Source organism: Biomphalaria glabrata, chromosome 13 (assembly GCF_947242115.1).
Source record: "Biomphalaria glabrata chromosome 13, xgBioGlab47.1, whole genome shotgun sequence".
NCBI lineage: Eukaryota > Metazoa > Mollusca > Gastropoda > Planorbidae > Biomphalaria > Biomphalaria glabrata.
In genome coordinates, this window is record NC_074723.1 from 14,061,003 (window position 1) to 14,078,028 (window position 17,026).

The 17,026-nt window shown below is 38.3% G+C and overlaps 2 protein-coding genes across 2 annotated transcripts; one reads left to right on the forward strand and one right to left on the reverse strand.

Moving 5' to 3' along the window:
• The first annotated feature begins 5,424 nt into the window (after positions 1-5,424).
• On the forward strand, positions 5,425-9,093 carry LOC106077705 (uncharacterized). The gene is made up of 3 exons (XM_056007661.1): positions 5,425-5,626; positions 6,412-6,499; positions 7,537-9,093. Exons 1-3 carry the CDS (start codon positions 5,584-5,586, stop codon positions 7,832-7,834), a joined length of 429 nt encoding a protein of 142 aa, XP_055863636.1. The 5' UTR covers positions 5,425-5,583; the 3' UTR covers positions 7,835-9,093.
• Positions 8,673-15,758, reverse strand: LOC106077704 (uncharacterized). Its single transcript, XM_013238432.2, has 2 exons — positions 15,243-15,758; positions 8,673-9,939 (listed from the first exon to the last, which is right to left on the reverse strand). The coding sequence occupies exons 1-2, from the start codon at positions 15,559-15,561 to the stop codon at positions 9,731-9,733; spliced, it is 528 nt and encodes a 175-aa protein (XP_013093886.2). The 5' UTR covers positions 15,562-15,758; the 3' UTR covers positions 8,673-9,730.
• Positions 15,759-17,026: the final 1,268 nt, after the last annotated feature.

The window sequence follows — 17,026 nt, forward strand, 5'->3', positions numbered from 1 at the left end:
AAAAAAAATGCACATTTTGTTTTTGCCGGGGGGAGGAGAAAAATTTACCCCAAAACCCCCCGAAAAAAAAATCCTGGCAACGCCCATGAGCTCTACATTAAAAAAAAAAAAGTTCTGCATTGCGTTTCAAGGCCAAGTTTCAAACAAATGATGTACTTTTAAAGAGAAAAACCAACATACACTTTACAATGTTGAAGGAATGGTAATTCTTTTCGGCCTACTTTCGATAAAACACAAGAGTTGTCTATCTTAATACACTCGGAACTGTCTTGTTGTTCAGGTTGTTAATTAAGTTCAAGTAGCGATTCTTTTTACTAAGCTTATATTAACCCTGCCTGTTAAAAAGTTTGTATACGTAATTTCTCCCATACCCAATTTCTGGTCAAGCTGAAATTTCGCACAATTATTTCTTTTACCTAAAAAAAAACAAGAATCAATTAAAAAAAAATAGCAATTACTTATTTAACTATTGGTAATTAATCATTTTGTTTAGTATCGAACAAGGTTAAGAAATTGTACTTGACTGGTGTGGTGGTACAAGTTGAATTAGTAGTATTTAGTACTCTTTATACTTTGCTTTAAAGTATGAAACTAACAAAAGATAACTATAGAACCTTATATTTTCATAAGCACTTTTCTGGTATAATGGTTAGTACGGAAGCTAGAGGAGGCTAGAGCTCTCGATTTCGGATCCAGGTCTTTCAACTTTAGAATTTTTTTTTAATAAATGCATTTAAAAAGCGAGTTCAAAGACTTAAAAGCAACAAATAATTACTGCTGCAGGGGATATAATGATAAATGAAACCATTTGATATTTCCATGCTTTCCTACCTGGGTGTGTGTGTGGGGGGGGGGGGGGGCTCCATGCCTGTGGTCCATAAAAGCATTACAACGGTCCTTGTGTAACGTATGTGTAGAAGTTGGGCTTAATTTCAAGCTAGTTATGAAATGGACAATGAAAGAAAGACAAGCTTCAAGAAGTAGTGCTACCAGCAGTAGCGCCTTCTATAGTAGTTTCTGTGGTAGGCTAATGATGTGTCCGAGACGACAGACGTGATGTGCAAGAGACGACAGACGTGATGTGCAAGAGACGACAGACGTGATGTGCAAGAGACAACAGACGTGATGTGCAAGAGACGACAGACGTGATGTGCAAGAGACGACAGACGTGATGTGCAAGAGACAACAGACGTGATGTGCAAGAGACGACAGACGTGATGTGCAAGAGACGACAGACGTGATGTGCAAGAGACAACAGACGTGATGTGCAAGAGACGACAGACGTGATGTGCAAGAGACAACAGACGTGATGTGCAAGAGACAACAGACGTGATGTGCAAGAGACAACAGACGTGATGTGCAAGAGACAACAGACATGATGTGCAAGAGACAACAGACATGATGTGCCCGAGTCGACAGACGTGATGTGCAAGAGACGACAGACGTGATGTGCAAGAGATAACAGACGGGATGTGCAAGAGACGACAGACGTGATGTGCAAGAGCGACAGACGTGATGTGCAAGAGACGACAGACGTGATGTGCAAGAGACAACAGACGTGATGTGCAAGAGACAACAGACGTGATGTGCAAGAGACAACAGACATGATGTGCAAGAGACAACAGACATGATGTGCAAGAGACAACAGACGGGATGTGCAAGAGACGACAGACGTGATGTGCAAGAGACGACAGACGTGATGTGCAAGAGACGACAGACGTGATGTGCAAGAGACAACAGACGTGATGTGCAAGAGACAACAGACGTGATGTGCAAGAGACAACAGACATGATGTGCAAGAGACAACAGACATGATGTGCAAGAGACAACAGACGGGATGTGCAAGAGACGACAGACGTGATGTGCAAGAGACGACAGACGTGATGTGCAAGAGATAACAGACGTGATGTGCAAGAGACGACAGACGTGATGTGCAAGAGACGACAGACGTGATGTGCAAGAGTCGACAGACGTGATGTGCAAGAGATAACAGACGTGATGTGCAAGAGACAACAGACGTGATGTGCAAGAGATGACAGACGTGATGTGCAAGAGACGACAGACGTGATGTGCAAGAGTCGACAGACGTGATGTGCCCGAGTCGACAGACGTGATGTGCAAGAGACGACAGACGTGATGTGCAAGAGACAACAGACGTGATGTGCAAGAGACGACAGACGTGATGTGCAAGAGACAACAGACGTGATGTGCAAGAGACAACAGACGTGATGTGCAAGAGACGACAGATGTGATGTGCCCGACCAGCTCCACTGGTTAAACTGGATTGTCTGTTGTGGCTGTGTAGTCTCGTGCATATCTCAAGTGTTAAGTGTTCTTTATACACTACGAAGAAGAGTCCCCCAGCATTCAATTACCACAGACCGATGCTCATGTTATGTACATGACGATTTTTTTTCAAACTAATAAATATATCGACCCTGAGGTCAAGGTTATGTCTTGCTGGTCACAGCTGCAAGAGAACTGTGAAAACGGAAGGTCAAAGGTAGGTCTGTTTGTTGTATAAGCAGAGTGTGTCGTCATGTCATGTATGTTAAATAAACACAAATGACTTATGCTGAGTTCGTTTTATTCAATTTGATTGAAAGTGTATTAAAAATAAAACAGTGCTCTGGAGTATGTACAGTATGTAAATCATGTTTTATTTGAGACTGGAATGACACTTTATTTCGTCACTTGTTGGTAAAACATGTTAATTTTACAGTTGTGTATTTTTAACTAATCTAACTCGTTCCAGAAATCTCGTGAAGCCCTACCTTGCGTTTAACATTTTAAAAGCTGTTACGGAAAGAGACAAAGAAGTGATCAGTTTTGTATCACAGTGTCGTGTCTTTTTTGAATTAACGTCTGTATTTCATAAGATAAGATAACAAAAGTTATAGATATTTTCATATTTATAGATTGTTACATTTCAGTACGCCGCTGTATTTTTTTAAAATGCCATTAGGCCTACACATAACCTACATCTCTGACAGTTTCTATATTTTGTTACATTTCAGTATGTCGTTGTATTTTAACAGACTTCCTCAGTTTTATTGAACAAGCAGCATGGGCGATATTTGAGAAACAAGAAAAATATCCACAACTCAGTTGTCCAAACTTTACCCAGGCCCAGCGCAGTTGTTGAACTCACAATGTCCAGCTTTTTATCCCCTGGGGAAGTTCATTTTGTTTTTTTAACGATTTGGTCTTTTGTAGTTTTCTGTTCACCACTTGTTTCTGCTTGTTTCTGACCTATAAAGCAGTACGCCCTCAGTACGCCATCAGTACTCTCTCAGTACTCTCTCATACGCCCTCAGTACTCTCTCAGTACGCCCTCAGTACTCTCTCAGTACGCCCTCAGTAATCTCTCAGTACTCTCTCATACGCCCTCAGTACGCCCTCAGTAATCTCTCAGTACGCCCTCAGTACGCTCTCAGTACGCTCTCAGTACGCCCTCAGTACTCTCTCAGTACGCCCTCAGTACGCTCTCAGTACGCCCTCAGTACTCTCTCAGTACGCTCTCAGTACGCCCTCAGTACGCTCTCAGTACGCCCTCAGTACTCTCTCATACGCCCTCAGTACGACCTAAGTACTCTCTCAGTACTCTCTCAGTACGCCCTCAGTACTCTCTCAGTACTCTCTCAGTACGCCCTCAGTACTCTCTCAGTACTCTCTCAGTACTCTCTCAGTACTCTCTCATACGCCCTCAGTACTCTCTCAGTACGCCCTCAGTACTCTCTCAGTACGCCCTCAGTAATCTCTCAGTACTCTCTCATACGCCCTCAGTACGCCCTCAGTAATCTCTCAGTACGCCCTCAGTACGCTCTCAGTACGCTCTCAGTACGCCCTCAGTACTCTCTCAGTACGCCCTCAGTACGCTCTCAGTACGCCCTCAGTACTCTCTCAGTACGCTCTCAGTACGCCCTCAGTACGCTCTCAGTACGCCCTCAGTACTCTCTCATACGCCCTCAGTACGACCTAAGTACTCTCTCAGTACTCTCTCAGTACGCCCTCAGTACTCTCTCAGTACTCTCTCAGTACGCCCTCAGTACTCTCTCAGTACTCTCTCAGTACGCTCTCAGTACTCTCTCATACGCCCTCAGTACTCTCTCATACGCCCTCAGTACGCCCTAAGTACTCTCTCAGTACTCTCTCAGTACGCCCTCAGTACTCTTTCAGTACTCTCTCAGTACGCCCTCAGTACGCTCTCAGTAAGCCCTCAGTACTTTCTCATACGCCCTCAGTACGCCCTCAGTACTCTCTCAGTACGCCCTCAGTACACCCTCAGTACTCTCTCAGTACGCTCTCGGTACTCTCTCAGTACGCCCTCAATACTCTCTCAGTACGCTCTCAGTACGCCCTCAGTACTTTCTCATACGCCCTCAGTACGCCCTCAGTACTCTCTCAGTACGCCCTCATTACACCCTCAGTACTCTCTCAGTACGCTCTCAGTACTCTCTCAGTACGCCCTCAGTACTCTCTCAGTACTCTCTCAGTACGCCCTCAGTACTCTCTCAGTACTCTCTCAGTACGCCCTCAGTACTATCTCAGTACTCTCTCAGTACGCCCTCAGTACTCTCTCAGTACGCCCTCAGTACTCTCTCAGTACTCTCTCATTACGCCCTCAGTACGCCCTCAGTACGGTAAGATGTCTACGTTTTCTATGACATTGATCTAGCCGATTCTAACCAATAGTTTCAGCTAAGACACGTCATATTCAATCTGAGATGTGGTGGCTAAGTTGTAAAGCACTTGAGGGTTCGAATCTCGTTGAAATCTAGTTTTTAAAGTCAGGATCACACCGTCTTCAAAAATTCCAAATTAACTTTAATATAAAACTAATCAATACTTTTTGTGTTATTCTAAACAAAGTTTCGTTTTACGATTTGTTTTTTTTTTAATATCTCGTCAGCTACAATTAATATTGCCTATGTGCCTTTCCGCAATGCCAGGGCTTTGTAGCTTACAGACTCTGATTTACAGTTCTGCGGGCCTCATTCAACACTGCTACCACGAGTTTCGAAGCCTCTCGTACGTTATTGAGGGTCATGGTCCAACTAGTAATAGTACGCATGATACTAATGATAGACGTTTTTGTACCCCACCTTACTAGTACATGTTACACTTATCGAGCAACCTTTAGACCCAAGGAATCTCAAACCGTTGTACAAAGGTACCACCTAAGTTAGTATCTTCGTTACATTTACAGCAATACTTGACAAAAGATGAAGAACTTCGGTAACTTACAACTAGACATCAAGTAGAATGTAGTCCAATATATTCAGATAGAAAACCAACTCTCTTTCCTGGACATAGGGTAAAGTGCTTTTCAAGGTATATTGTCAAGCTAACCGCTGACTTAGACTTTGGACCTCACGGCTGGTCGGAATAGTTGGTGTTTGTTTGTTTTTTCAAGGCAAAGCGGTTCGTTCACACGTCAGGCAGATAACAGCAAGGTGAAGGCTGTAAGCTAAGAGTGGGCTGGGTATGTAGATAAATAGACAGGAGGCCCAGGAAGTTTGTCACTTAAGTGTTGAGAATTAAACAGCGACACTGGTTGTTGACATTTGATTGACATTATTTATGTACAGAGCTCACACCATGGCAGACAGCAACAGCATACCAGGTAAGTAGTGTTAGGTCAACATTTTGTTTGTCATTAAAGTAAGTCGCGTAACTTTTGCTTATTAATTTCAATTGGCCACATAAATATCAAAGGTCAGGCTGCCCCAGTCAGTTCTTTGTAGAATTACCTACTATGTCTTTTTTCATTTAAGTGAGCCAAATTGCTGAGGACATGACCTATTTAGTGTCGGTCTTAGTTATATATTTACTAGCATCCTTTGAGTATAGACTTTTAAAACTACCCTCACCTCTCCTAGTAATATTCTTCTTATGAAATACAGACGTAACTTCAAAAAAGAAGAGTAGTCTCAAGTTTGCAGAGTCGTAGTTAGTAGTACCAGTATTTAAAAAATGCGAGTCCCACTTATAAACCTTAGGGACTCACGAGTTTGACATGTTGCCTAATTATAGAGAATGGCTGCTGGTCATTAAAAGATTATGAAACATTGGTACCCTTACCAGATATCTAAAGGCGATCACAGAACAGGTCTGCAGAATTCGTCCGCGAAAAAAAAAGAGCACTTATAATCATGTTTCAATTTAACGCAGAATATTTGATGTACATTGACAAATTGATACCTAGGTCTACATCCCATTTTCCACAATCACGTGAATGTAAGAATAAGTCGCATTTAGTTGCGCACTAATTATAGACCAGGTTGAGAAACATTAATCTAGTCTCAAGGTTTGTCTACTATAAATTATGTGGACATTCTCAACCACGTAGCCTACAAATGAATGAAACCATTTTTTTTATTACTAACAATGGCTTTGCTTATCTTACAGGAGAGTCTGTGGTATATCCCAGACCACCGTCCTCTTTTCCAGACATGGTCATCAATCTGGTCAAAAAGGCGCTCTTATTGGTTGTTAGGTGAGTATTTACTTAATAGACATAGGAGTCTAGGAGAAAGGAAACTTAACTCCTACATCGACCTCGTCCAAGTATAAACTATTAAACCAAACGTAGGGCGACGAAACAAATCAAACACATTGTAACACATGCTTGTGCTAATTACCCCGATTTGTAGAGAAAAAATATTAGTTGTAAGATATGATAATTGTCACAAATTGACACAAATATAATAACACGTAATTTTTATCTTCCATTATGCATCCCCATCTGTCCTTAGACTTTCGTGGTAGGGATGCTCTGACATGTCGCGTAACCAAATCCCTCCACTTTTCCCGGCCAGCACCTGTTCTTAGAAGGATATCAAAGGAGGCTGGTCCATTCTTGTATATTGTCCAGCCAACTGTCCTTTGGAGGACTCTTTCTTCGTGATCACTGTGGCTTGAAGGAGGACATTGATTCATGTCTTACAATAATTTGATAATGAATTATTAAAAATAATGTTATAGAAAATAAAATAGAAAACAAAATTAGGCGATGTAGGCCTCTATGACTTCTAGAATTAACAAAGGCATAAATACTATACTATGTGGCGCGGTGGCTGAGTGGTTAAGCGCTTGGCTTCCGAACCTGAGGTCCTGGGTTAGAATCTCGGTGAAGACTGGGATTTTAAATTTTGGAATTTTTAGGGCGCCCCTGAGTCCACCCAACTCTAATGGGTACTTGACTTTAGTTGGGAACAGTAAAGGCGGTTGGTCGTTGTGCTGGCCACATGATACCCTGCTCGTTAGCCTTTGGCCATAGAAACAGATGACCTTTACATCATCTTTACATCAAGGTCTCAAAGAGGAAACTTTACTTTTAACTTTAAATACTATACCATTTTCTAAGCTCTCATTACAGATATAAAGAATATAAAAAATAATCTACTCTTAATACATTCCTCTCAGAACCAAGATGTGTAACTAAGAACATTTTTATAAGCTTATTTTTAAAGAAGATGGTTCTTGGTTTATTTTGGGTTTTACTAATTAATTGTTATTTCCAACTTGTTTCAGATTCTATGTTTTGGCGGCTTTATGGATTTACCATTGGCTGAAAAAGATCTTCACAAGAGCTCTTCAGCCTTTGGAGCCAGTTTTCCAGCAGGTCAAGAAAGTCCCAAAGAAAGACATTAGTGCTGAAGGAATCTTTTACCAGACGCTGAGACTTCAGTTCCTGCTCTTTCTGTACATAACACCTTTCATACTAAGTGCTTTCCACTACCTGGCCCAACCTCTGGTTTGGCTCAGAGACTGGTTATTTGCTTTTGTTGAAGAAGACGAGAAATATTCCAAAAAGTCCACAGAGGAATGATGTCTTTGCTCAATGCACCGTGTTTTTTTCCCCCGCATATTCATTGATGAATGGACATCAAAAACAAAAGGGCAGTTGTATTGTAGATGTATTATAAATTGCTGGAGGCCATACTATAAGTCGACCTGTGCATAGATATATCAGTTAAACTGCCACATAGAAAGAATGTATGACAGTAATTTATTGTGGTGATTATATGTTGTTATAAAGCTGCAAAGAACTGCACATTTATCAGCCTACATTTTATACACACTGGTGAAGTTGTAGAACTCTCTTACAGTATCACTAGATCTAGCAATTATATTTTTTTTCTAAAACTTTGATTCCCGTGATATCTCTTGAAATTTTTGGCCATCTAAATTTATTACCACGTCATGAGAGTCAAACTTTGTCAATTATATTCTTTAATTCAAGCATCCGTCCAGTGTATACTTTTTTTTTAAATTTAGATTGCCGTACAGAAATCAAAGTTTTAGAAAGAATAATTTACGTGTGTTGTCTCCCTTTGATGACAGAGGCCATTAAAAAAAAAACAACTTCTTTCCATAAACTCACTCAATATTTTGTGACAACGACTTTCACCCAAGTCTTATCACCTGGTCTTAACTCCCGGGTAGACGTCCTTGTAAAACTCTTTCGCTTTCGTTGCGTTCACCAGAGCGTTGAAACACGGGCCAGTTTATATCATGGCGACATCATTATGACAAATAGATAAGACTAAATCTCGTGTATAAAATGTAGGTCTACGTTGTTTATACGTAAAGCGGTATATCAAGGTATGGCTCTTATCAATTTAATCAATGTGTGATGTTTGCACTAGCGTAGCTTGCTTTTTAAAAAAAAAACACACTATTTGATAACTTTATTGAACATTAACTTAAGCTTACAACCCCCTTCCAAAACAGGAACCGAATTTTTGCTATTAAATAACTCGATAAAATTTGATCACATAATGTACAAGCAGTCACTAATTCATTTATTCAACGATTCAGTTGAGCATGTGAGTTACATTGCTGCATAGTGGACATCTTTATCCATGGCCTGAAAGACTCGTGTGTGTGTGTGTGTGTGTGTGTGTGTTTTGGTGTAACTGGTTCATCCGACTTGACAACAATAACATTTTATCATATGTAAATATATTTAGATCTTGCATTTTATATTAAGAATGACTTAGCGAGTGACGAATGATATGTGTTGGAAGATTATTAGATGATGACAAAAAAGAAAACAATAAATCTAACGTGTACATAGCACAGGAACACACGTTTCTTTTTCTTCTTCCTATTGAACATGAAAGCTACGACCAGGCTGAAATGAAGACAACACACTCACGAAAAGAAACATTCAATAACGATGTGTTTAAAGTGCCAACTAGAAATGTAATGGCTCTGTGAGATTGTGTGACTGTATCTCTATTCAAGCGTTCTCTCTGTCAGCTCCGCTCTTCCATTGTTCGTTACCAGTCCTTCCCCTGTAGTACATTTGCAAATAGTTTAGACGCAACATTCCTTCAGAGTTTAAACAAAGTCTTGATCATTTTTGTACTTTCATCAAACGAGAGCATTTTGTTATTTGGAGAACAAGGACATCGAAACGTGTGGTAACACAAGATCAGCACATAAATAAATAATAGCGTTTGGCTTTATGAAGCGCACAACTATTCAATCAAATGAGACCATTCATTTTTGTACACCACAAAATCAATCCGTCAACAAGTGATTTATTTTTAAAGCATTCAGCTTTATCAAACGTTTCAAAGTCCTGATCAACACAGCTACTCCTATGGAAGTAATCTAGGTTTCAGTTGAATGAGAAATGTAAAAAAATACATTGTCTCCATTAGGTCTTTTATATTTAGCTATTGACCTGCTGTTGTGATGTTTAGTCAAGTTATTGTCAAAGATCAAGGGAGAACATTCCCCTGCAACCGTTGCCAGCCCACAAATCTCCATTCTGATTCAAACCGAAGGTGACATCTTTGGTACAAGGAGATTTAGAAAATTGGATGTATAGAGACACAGAAGTCAAATTGATTCCAACGTCAGGTAAGGGGCAGATCGTAATGTTGAAAAGAATAGAGGAGCATGCTATGAAGGTTGGTAAACCTGTAAAGAGAAACAAAGCTAGAGTTAGCTAAATCAATTTCAATTTAACTCTTATTGTAAATTAACTCTCAGTAGTTTACTATTTATAGTACAAATGTGAAATAGCCACATATAAACATTCAAAGCATACCAAACTACATCTATACAGGGCCGCCTAGGGACTCCGATTGGTGAGGGCCTCGTACAGGAACATTTTTATTTTCTAAAATATTGCGAAACCTGGACCAAATCCCTAACACACACACACGTGAAACATAAACAAATGCTTTAAGAAAACAACAAAAGCTCATACGAAGTGTCTAATTGTTCAATTAGTTTGTATCAGTCATGTAATTCAATTTGTAATAGATCTAGACCACCAATTAACAATTTATTTGTTATGCCACAAAGCACAAGTGCTACAAAGGCAGTTAAAATGACAAATAATGACAATATGGACATACCCATAATGAAAATAAATGAAAAGTAATAATAACGTAAGTGGTAATATAAATTATAACAATAATAATGAACAACAATACCGCAATTATCATATCACGCGATTCACAGACAGTGAAATGGTTATCTAACACCAACTTAGGCCTACAATCCAAGCCATCATCATAGCAACACAGGAAAGAAACGTAGATTTATTTTGAAACATTTCTATAGCACGATTTAACTTCTGAACAAAAAAAGGCAAATAATCAACTCTGTGATCTCTATGAATACAATGAGGTTTTTAAAGTATTTTTACAGATTTAGAATGCAACAGTTCAGTAATTTTTCAACATTAGGCCTGGAATAACAATATATTTTTTTACTAATCTTATTCTGTATCATTTAAAATGCTCACACACCAGCAGATAATGAAAGGCTTCAGCTATTTCATGATCGACATATTCTAACGCCATACTTCGTCCTGTTGCGACGGCCTAGTTCTACTGGAAAGTTGATATTACTGCTTCTAAATCTTTAGAATAAGTAAAGCATCCCTAGATGGTTTCAAAAGGGAGGGCAGTCTTGCCAAACAAGTTTACTTTTAATAAAAGAGGATGGCTTCCTCTTCTCACTAGTTTGCATTATTGCTGAAATGTGTTGTCTACCTTGATCTTTTATACTACTGTCAACAATTACCAGTGAAATTTTGCTGTCAAACCTAACTTCTCTAATTGCTATTTGACATGTAATGACCATTTACAAATTGAGAACTGATTATCTTTAGTAAAAAAAAAACTATACATCATTTTAGAGATATGATTACATTTGCCAGTAGTATAATTTAATAATAAAAAATTAACCATTCTTTTCATTACTAATGTCTCCATTGTAGGCCTACATTTACCGGTTTCTCATAAAACTATGTAATTAGATGTTTTTGAGTTTAACTTAAGAATCATTTTGACCAAAAAATTCAATTCAATTTGACCATCTATTGGCAGACTTGTAACATGCTGTATGTGTAGTGCTGTAGAATGCTGAGTTCGTGTCTCAAGGAGCTACACTTAACACGTAACAAACTTAAATAGTACAGATTGACTTCAGTTATACTTTAGCAGACAAATTTGACGTTTATTCAATAATAACAATATATTGCAACCTTATAGTAGTTACACAAAGATAATCCAATGTATTGAAATATCCGCATCTCAGCGGTATAAAGCATAAAAAGGTGTAGGCCTATATGCTGTCTTACTATGAACTCACGTCTGCATCACAGAGGGTAACAATAAACTTCAATAACATGTAACATGTATCCAGCTCAAAGTACAGAAAGCAACTACTAAAAATATGTGTACCGGTACTGTCTCTGTCAATCCCATAAACGACTGCCACTGACCAAAAGTGAATTTAGTCATTCTTACGTCTTCTTTCTATGTCCGAGGTTTCTCGAATAACAGTTAATGCCAAGCAAGACTGTGACAAAACTTAATGCATGACACTTGTTCCTTTTGTTTGACAATATTTCCTATGTTCTAAGAATGATCCATTAAATGAGATTATACCTACGTACTTAAAATTTGATACTATCTCTAATGGATTACCATTTAATTCAAAAGTGTAATTCCTGCTTTGTGCATCAAATATCTTTTTTGTTTTTAGTTCTATCCTCATTTATTCTTAATTGGTTTTCTCTACAGTAGTTATTGTATTATTTACCTGTAAATCTTTGGCTGAAGATGCTAAAATTGCAGTATCATCAGCGTGTAGTGCCGTGTAGGAATGTGAACAGCTTGGATGTATTGTCATCAAATTTGGGGTTTATCTCTTTTAAACCTTTTTTTTTTCTAGGTCTGAATCTAAATCATTTAAAAAAAGAAAATAGCCTAGGGCTCAAATGTTCTCTTTCTCTTAATGCTATGTCCCATTTAAATGTAGCTGATATGGTTGAGTTTATTCTTACTAATGACTTAATATCATTATATAAAGCTTATATATAGTTAATGAAATTTCCTTTATAATGCCTGGTTTTGAGAGCTTGTCCCGTACAATCACCATTCTGTTTCCATTACTTGCATTGCTCTTTTAGATCCACTTCTCGTGCTTGAAATGTTTCGTGTACACTATATAGGCTTTGTCATATTCCTTTCTATGAACGATAAGACAAATATTGTTGGAGAGACTGTAGTCATATCTTCTCTGAACAAAAAGGCAAATAACGTCGGAGAAGACTGTGGTAATATTTTTCTGGATCATTCGCAGCTAAGAAGTGTGGGGGCTATTGCACAGGATTTCTTGTATTCAGGAATATAGTCTTGCGTGACCTCTCTCTGACATTTAGGTGTCCAAACCAGAAGCAGCATTCACATGCTGAGACTTGTCACTCATTGAATATTCACATGCTGAGACTTGTCGCTCATTGAATATTCACATGCTGAGACTTGTCGCTCATTGAATATTCACATGCTGAGACTTGTCGCTCATTGAATATTCACATGCGAATTGTTGTAGTTTAAACATTCACGTGAGATTTCTCTGACAGTTTGAGCAATGCTTGAAGTGACACCTGACTGTGAAATGTATTTGGCGATATAGTTCGACATTGCTTCATATAAACCACAAGGCTGAATATCCAAATTAACATGGAAGTTTATGTGTAAGGGAAACAAAATGCATTGTAGTCCTATTAACAGTGTCCACTTAGAAATTGTCACTATTCCCTCGGTTGATATAACAACAGTTATAGTCGCTTAATTTCTAAGGTTAGATGTTCATATTTTCTTTGTTTTTCAAGTTTTCCTTCTAGTGTCAGATAGTGGTAGGCGACAGTGGCGTCACTGGGGTCGGTGTCACCCGGTGCGACCCGCACCCACCGCATCTTCCTAGTGACGCCACTGGTAGGCGATGTCAATGATGGGTGCGGATTTTTCTTTTTTTGTTGATAAACAGTAAATCTGGTCGATTAAAATCCACCTTCTTGCCAGTCAAAATAAGTTTATCCCAGTATAATCGGTTGACTCAGGGGATACCACTGGCTCTGGCGAGTATAGTAAGGAGCCGTATCTTTCTTAATAAGATTATGTGTCAAAGCCAGGTTTCTCTACTTCTGTACTTAGTTATGGCGACCCAGCTACAGTGGGACCAAGGTAGGCGGATTCTGATACAGTATCCTAAAGCTGAACATCATGCCATTATGTGTTCAATTGACTCACTCGCGTTTCCACTTTTTCGGCCTTTATCAACATCGAGTTGTATGATATGCTTTTCATAATTTTTAGTCCTAATAAATTGATCCTATATTGCTTTGACAAAGCCTTCTGATTATTATTAGTAATATTACTTTTATTAATTAAATGTATTGAATTTTCATGGGCGCGGCCACCCGCAAAATGGACGTTACTCATACTGTGCAACAATATAAGAGCTAGTTACCCTGAAAACCATATTACGATATCATTCAACTTCTGGCATCTTTTACTTTAAAAGCATTTCAATGCAACCACGAAATATTTACTATCTTTTCATGTCATCACAATTTTCCGACCTTTCTCTTCTGACGTCACTTCCGTTCTATAAAAGCGTTCTCAGTTTGCACCATTTATCTTATTTTATCTTATATAATACAGACGTTACTTCAAAAAAAAGAAGATGATTACGTCCTACGCGTCATGCATTCAGTCTTGCATATTAACCAATGACTTAAATTCTGCCAAGTCACTGGTTTTCCTGGCTAGCTCAGGCAACCCATTCCATGCTCTAATAGCTAGGGAAGAAGGAGTATTTGTACAAATTTGTCCTAGTATATGGGATGAGGAATACGTCTTTATCTTTGTGTCTTTCTGAGTATTTTATTAAATTTTGTTTTTCTATTTGAAGATTATGGTTCAGTGTTTTATGTATGATTGCTACTTAACTTCAAAGTCTTCTATCCTGAAGGCTTTCTAAATTTAGTGATTTATTTAAAGGTGTTACTCTAGTCAAGTGTGAATATTCGTTTGTTATGAATCTCACTGCTCTGTTTTGTGTCTGTTCCATTTTCTTGATGTTTTTTTTTGTTCCAAAACTCTGACCATCTTTTACTTGTTGATAATGAGTTTAAGAAAGTGTGAACTAAAACTAGGAATTGTATGAATGAAATTTCAGATGCAGAAACTTTGTTTAAAGTGTAGTAACCTAGATCATGGTACATGATTTTTGCTCAGAGGTAAACAGTTGTCAAAAGGATATGCTTGTTGTAACATTTAATTTGTACATTGTAATCATTCAAGTTGTTTCTCTCAAGGAAAAGATAAATAGATGATGTCTGTTCAGAAGTGTAATAGATGATGTCTGTTCAGAAGTGTAATAGATGATGTCTGTTCAGAAGTGTAATAGATGATGTCTGTTCAGAAGTTAAATAGATGATGTCTGTTCAGAAGTTAAATAGATGATGTCTGTTCAGAAGTTAAATATATGATGTCAGTTCAGAAGTTAAATAGATGATGTCTGTTCAGAAGTTAAATAGATGATGTCTGTTCAGAAGTTAAATAGATGATGTCTGTTCAGAAGTTAAATAGATTATGTCAGTTCAGAAGTTAAATAGATGATGTTAGTTCAGAGGTTAAATAGATGATGTTAGTTTAATAATTAAATTGACGATGTCACTTGTAAGCATACCTCTGACCTATCACACAGTAAGCATACCTCTGAATTATCACACAGTAAGCATACCTCTGACTTATCACACAGTAAGCATTTCTCTGACTTATCACACAGTAAGCATACCTCTGACTTATCACACAGTAAGCATACCTCTGACTTATCACACTGTAAGCATACCTCTGACTTATCACACTGTAAGCATACCTCTGACTTATCACACTGTAAGCATACCTCTGACTTACCGGTCATGTAGTAAACTTGTCTCTGGACTGCCACATTTACTACAGAACTGTTGTAGTCCAGTAGACCACGCCCCAGGGTACAAGTCCAACTCTGCATATCGTACACGAATCCTGCGCACCCTGCAAGCTGGAAGCACAATCCTGCGCATGACACGGGGCTCCTCTGTAATAAGAAGATTGCCATTTTTTCTCGTAAATATTTGCTGTTGATAGGATACTCTGTGTAGGACTGTAGGGCCAAATCTACGGACATCACCCGCAGAGTGACCAGTAACAAGCCAACATAAGATGTCCGGTAAACAGAGCGTGTCGTGTCCATCTTCAAAGTGAAAGGGTGCAGGATGGTATGAGATTACAACAGTATCATTGAAATACTGAGCACTGTTGGCTACCAAATGTTAGACCTAGTTGAGAGTATCGAGCAGTCAATTAGGCTTACATCGTGTAGCCTTGAAGTTCAGCTCTAGAACACCTGCCTACTCAAGAAACTTATTTCAACAAATTCACGAAGAAACCTGTAGCCTAAATGTCAAAAAAATAAAAAGTTGTGATTAAAAAATGCCCTTTGTTTTCCAAAAATACAATTAAAATATAGAGACATAAAAAAGGCTTGCATTCGAGTGCGAAGATTCAGAAAAGCAGTAGAAGCCTATTTCACGTGGTTACGTAGACATGCCAATGGCCAACATATTTAATTTTTACAAAGCTATTGTGGTGTGTGAATAAGTCAACAATACTTAAGTTTTCATGCTATGGCTATCTCCAACTTCTGTCTTTGATTACTGTGACGCTGATAGTAACGGGGTTTAACAAAATTTGAATTTCTAGACGTAAATTCAGTGCAACTATATCCAAGCCCAGGGCCGGTCTTAGGCCCAGGGCCCCGCGCCTTCATAGACCCCGCGCTAATTCTAGGTGTAATTATCAAATTGCAAAATATATATATGAACAATTTCTGGATTTCTCCTGAATTTATTAAAATCTCCTGAAAACTCATAAAAATCTCCAGAAAAATAGGCAAAAATGTAATTTGTGGGTGTCATTTATGCGGAAAACGCCAATCCTACGCTCGATAAAAGAAAAAAAGACATTGTCAGCTTTCAGGTAATAAAATGTTATAATCGGACGAATTTTCACCTTAAATGGAAGTTTCAATACTTTATTTAATTTTATAGTCACTGGCATATAAATATGCCATAGGTTGCAAGGTTCTTAGTAAAGAATGAATACAATTTTTCTAATACAAAATCTTAATTTTCACTTATTCCCACCCAGACTAAGCCCCGCGAAATCAGTATCGCATAAAGCCCCGCAATTGTTTGGACCGGCCCTGTCCAAGCCTAGCCGAGGATTCGTTAATTAGTGTTCAATAAACTAAAATCCACTTCAGAAAACTGAATATTTTAATATCACAAACTTGAATCGTATAATATATAGGTAGAGACAATGCTACCAGTAGTCTATAGACAGTCTGTAAGGAATTTAAATAATAAACACAGAGGCATAGCATTGAGAGTGTCAATATTTTCTGTAAGAACTTTTTTTTTTTTAAAGCAACGATTTGCATGAGTATCGCATTGATTTTCTAGCATTCAGAACCATCTGGTAGATTAGTAACGGAATGGCCAGATTTATCTTACTGTTTATCTATTGTTTCTAAGCACAACAAAGGTTTGACATGCTTTCTCTATTCAATAATGTACTGAATGAAACACTTTCTGATCCCAAGTCTCATAGGACTTCCTCTACTTCTCGGCGCTTGTCCCTGAAGGGGATCAGTTTGT

Coding starts and splice junctions, on each gene's coding strand:
- LOC106077704 (XM_013238432.2), bottom strand. CDS start 15,561: ATGGACACGACACGCTCTGTTTACCGGACATCTTATGTTGGCTTGTTA. Junction 9,940..15,242: donor ACAAGTTTACTACATGACCG/GTAAGTCAGAGG, acceptor TTCTCTTTACAG/GTTTACCAACCTTCATAGCA.
- LOC106077705 (XM_056007661.1), top strand. CDS start 5,584: ATGTACAGAGCTCACACCATGGCAGACAGCAACAGCATACCAG. Junction 5,627..6,411: donor AGACAGCAACAGCATACCAG/GTAAGTAGTGTT, acceptor CTTATCTTACAG/GAGAGTCTGTGGTATATCCC. Junction 6,500..7,536: donor GCGCTCTTATTGGTTGTTAG/GTGAGTATTTAC, acceptor AACTTGTTTCAG/ATTCTATGTTTTGGCGGCTT.